Here is a 4,140-nt window from a genome sequence, read left to right as displayed (position 1 = left end):
AGTGGGGGGGGGGGGGGAGGGGAATATTCTTATCTGTATAACCCATGGTATGCAAAGACAGTTTTACTCTAGTAACTTTATTTCATGATATCCATCACTGTAATGTCCGAGAAGATTTGCATTACAAAATAAGGTCTGGGAAACTTGCGACTGTAATGCCTCCATGTTTTCCCTCCTTTCCTCTGCCCAGCCTCAGCTTTAGTCTTCTCTCTTTCTACATCTTTTCAAGAGGGGAAGGTGTCCCTTGATGCCAATCCACAGGCATTTGCCTAGTGTTTAGGACTTGTAGGGAGTAGAGGCTGTACCTGCTGAATTGATGAAACATCATTTGATGTCTTCTAGCAACAGCGGAGTGGATGGGACCAAACCAAACTCGTCACTCAGTTTTGAAATCCTGTTCTTAACATGGGGTTTAATTTTTCTCCCTTTGTTTAGTGCAGCTACGCTGCCTGACTGCAGTGCTGAGCTGCCAGCAGTGTGGCAGACAGCTCAGCTTCCCTTGCCCACTGGTCCCACCGCACTGTAAACATCAAGTGGATTTAGCAATAGAGGAAGGGGACATCTCTTGGGTTGTGCTTTGCTGAGTATGGCAGCTGCTGTGATGCTTTGAGTGTGAGCTCTGTTGCCTAGCTACATGTGTTGCTTTGCTTTTCCATTATGCTTTGTTCATAGCAACATTTGTTTGTTTGCAGAATGCAGAGAAAAAGAAGAAGAAAAAGAAGAAAATGAAAAATGAGGATGAAGACTGAGGAGCAGGGGAGAACATTGGCCCTTGGACAGCTGCTTCAGAGTAGCATTTCTTGACATAATTTCTTTAGCTTCTTGCTGAAAACTGTAACTGCCCTGTGTTGCAAGAGGGCAAGGAGATGGATTTGATAGCTGTCTTTTGCCCTGGAACAGGATACCCCAGTGTCTGTTCTACTTAGGAGGATTGCTGGTTTTTTGCGGTTTCTTTTGTTGAAAAGCTCACAGTAGATCCTCTTTTCATATGCAGTCTCTACTGATAAGGAATAAAAACATTTTTATGGAGATTTTATGTCTCTGTCTTGTTTGCTGGTTTTCTAACCATTATCAGGACTATTTCTAAGATTTATTTTTTAAATGTAATGATCAGGGAAAAAAAAATCTAAATGTGTAAATATTCTCTTGCAGTTTATTCTCTAAAGAATTCAAAAGTGGTAATATTTTTAAGTTCTCCATAAAATTTATACAAATATCTCTGCATGATATCAAAGATACATTGAACAGCTGAGGTGCGTTATTGAGTCTATGTTGTAGTTCTCCTGAGAAAGCCTTTTTTAATCACCTTTCAAACACTTTGGTTTTGCTGCACTGACTGACAAGATTCAGACACGTGTTTTGAGCTAACATGAGTTAGGTTCCAAATTGCTTCTGTGGTGATTGTGGCAACTTTCTTCACTTCATCTGAAAAAAAAAAAAGCCCAGGGCAAAATTACTTCTTCAACTAGCTGATAATGAAGTTGAAAAGACAAGTGTTTCCTATTAGTAGCAGAAATCAGCCATTCTCTGTAGGGGATACAGATGCACTGAAGTAGCATCACATGATCAAGACACTACAGCTCTTGAAGCTTTATGGTGGAAAAGGAAACAATTTTTATTTGATTATGCTTATCACTCAGTTTAATAATTAATATGAAAAAGTATTTTTTTCTTAGTGTAGTGGTAGACTATTACCTAAACAAAATAGCAGTGTCTTTAGCTGGATAACATTTGGTAACCCTGCAGCCAGTGTAGCTGGTGCTTTTCTGTGGAATACAGCTTGTTGACCAGCTCTTGGTATTGAAGTGCCTGTGGCTTACTTATCTGTTAGTGTAAGTGGATATACGGAATCTCTAACAAAATTGGACATGTGTTTAGTAATGCAGTTGTACCAGTATCAAGAACATGAACTTCATTTTTTTTTTTTTTCCCCTCAGGAAGGCTTTAGTGAGTTTAACTGCTGTAATTGAGAGGCTAGTCAAGGAGTATCCTGAAACAGTGCATTGGGACTGTGCTATGGTATTGCAGCCATCTCTTGTCCTAGGTGTTATGTATGGATCCTTCTGTTGCATTGTCTGCAGTCACTGATGTTTTACTATGCAGAGCTCTGGATTGCCTGGGAATACTGGGACTCTTCCACTTCATCTGCTTTTTGTTAGACGAGCAAGATGGATTTAAACTGAAATGTTTAGGCAGGCAGCAAAGGTATTAAAAATTATTCATAATGAGGTGGAACACTTGGCTTATTAGTGCCTTTAGTTTTTTATTGTAAATGCATTTTCAAACAGAAATCCTTACAGACATGAGAGTTTGGTTTTATCTGAGCTTCCACAAAAGTATCAGAAAAATTATGTATGTGCTGCTCAGAAACTGTCCTATATAATTTACCCTAATCAGAAAATTCATATGAACATCAGTTGCTTAGTAAGTCTAATCAGTGAGATCAAAATGGAGAGAAGTTATTTTTGCGTGGCTACTTTTTTTTCCCTTTTGCATACTCCTTTGATAACAAGGGAATGAGATTCACCTCTTTTCTTACATAGCACATCTTGGTGGTTTGTGATTGCAAGTCAATGTCCAGTGCAGGCCAGCTTCCATCTCACGAGGCAGCCTGTTGGAGCTTAGTCGTGAAGCAGCATATCTTTGCCTCTCCTCCTGCTCTGGTGTTGGGAGTGTTGATTTCAATATCAAATTAACTAGAGCTTCTATTATATTCTCTTTCAAAATTTCTGAAACGCTGTAGGTTTTTTGTTTTTGCTGAATGAAACTTCTTTGAAGAAAAAAAAGCACTTGAGAGCTCAACGTGTGTGACCCAGAAATACTGGGTGGAGAAAAGGAAGCAAGTTTTAAACTTTTCAGCCCTGGATAGACCATGCAGTTATCGCCCACTACCTCTTTTAAGCAGGTAAGGAAATAAGTACTCTGGGTTCTGGTTTGAACTGTTAAACTCCTCATCTTCAAGACAATAAGCTGCATATCCCAAAGGGCTGCTGCTGAAACACTGGTAAGTGTATTCAACTTGAGTGCTAAATATGATCAGTGAAAATAAACAGTGGTGATAGACTGCAGTCATTGTAAGCCAGGGTTGCCGCATTTCAAGTTGCTTATCAGTTCAAGCAGATAAGATTGGTTTGCTTGTGCATGCCTTTCCACAAACAAAGGTCTGGGCATTTGTGTACAATCTTGCATCTTAAAATAATAACAAAAAAACCCTACAGGTACAGTAGGGAAATATACCTATAGTAGGGAAATAACCTCTTTGCACAGAGAAGTGGCTCTTCTTACCCAAGAGGCAGGACAAGACTTTAATTGGGACTCAAGACTTTTGATCTTTTTACAGTAGAAGTTTAAATTCTGAGATTTGTACAGCCTTTCTTGTAAGAAATAATTGTGCAACAGGGTGTTTATGTAGAGCCTGTACTATGGGTCAATAATCATTGTGAGGGAGTCGATCCATCCAAAAATGGATCTTTTATTTTATTGATAAAGCAAAACCAAACTAAACCCTAAAACTAATGTTAGATTAAGGATAGATGCTTTGAGTTGCTTGAGTGCAGAAAGAACAGCTAGCTAGACGGATGATGGTACTTCAAGCAAAACAGTGAGATCTGTGGAACAGGAGAATCTAAAATGTTTTAATATGAACCTTAAAGCATTTATCAGTATGGGTTACTCTGAAACAACGCTAACAGTGAAAAATAGCTCAGGGACTAGGGGTAAGCCTAGAACAGGGTGAATTAAGGTGTTTCAAAGGGATGGTTGACAGTTTGAAAGCATCTCACACAGGTTCCTTGCACGCTTAAACCCTCTGTCCCCAGGTCCTGCCATCCTGGGACATAACGTGGGCTGTGCTCACCCTGCTTTTGAAAATTTAGTCCCGTTGATTGAGAGCTGGAGGGGCAGCCTTCCTTCACAGCCCAAGTTAATTCTTGGTCAGCAGCCAACAGACCCCCTGACTGTGTGGTTAGACCCGACCAGGCGAAGGCCATCCCTCTCGGGGAGGGGGTTACATGCAGCCCCCACTTCACACTGTGGGGGACACAACCACCAGCCAAGCCTGCTGGGAGCTGCCAGGTGCTCATCTACTGACAGTGCAGCTCTTCTATCTGGGCTGGTGACAACCCTTTGTGTTCCCTCGGG

At 40.7% G+C, this 4,140-nt stretch overlaps 1 protein-coding gene across 1 annotated transcript in view; it reads left to right on the top strand.

Annotated features, from left to right (window-relative positions):
• The window catches only part of NOP58 (NOP58 ribonucleoprotein), a gene marked incomplete at its 5' end in the record, with an annotated part of 21,498 nt that extends 20,466 nt beyond the window's left edge, over positions 1-1,032 (top strand). The window contains one exon of the mRNA XM_009705751.1: positions 693-1,032. Coding sequence (XP_009704053.1) covers positions 693-749 — 57 coding nt within the window. The remainder of the gene's footprint in view (positions 1-692) is intronic.
• Positions 1,033-4,140: the final 3,108 nt, after the last annotated feature.

Source organism: Cariama cristata, unplaced genomic scaffold, assembly GCF_000690535.1.
Source record: "Cariama cristata isolate BGI_N322 unplaced genomic scaffold, ASM69053v1 scaffold19818, whole genome shotgun sequence".
Lineage (NCBI taxonomy): Eukaryota > Metazoa > Chordata > Aves > Cariamiformes > Cariamidae > Cariama > Cariama cristata.
This window is presented reverse-complemented; position numbering and strand designations above follow the sequence as displayed.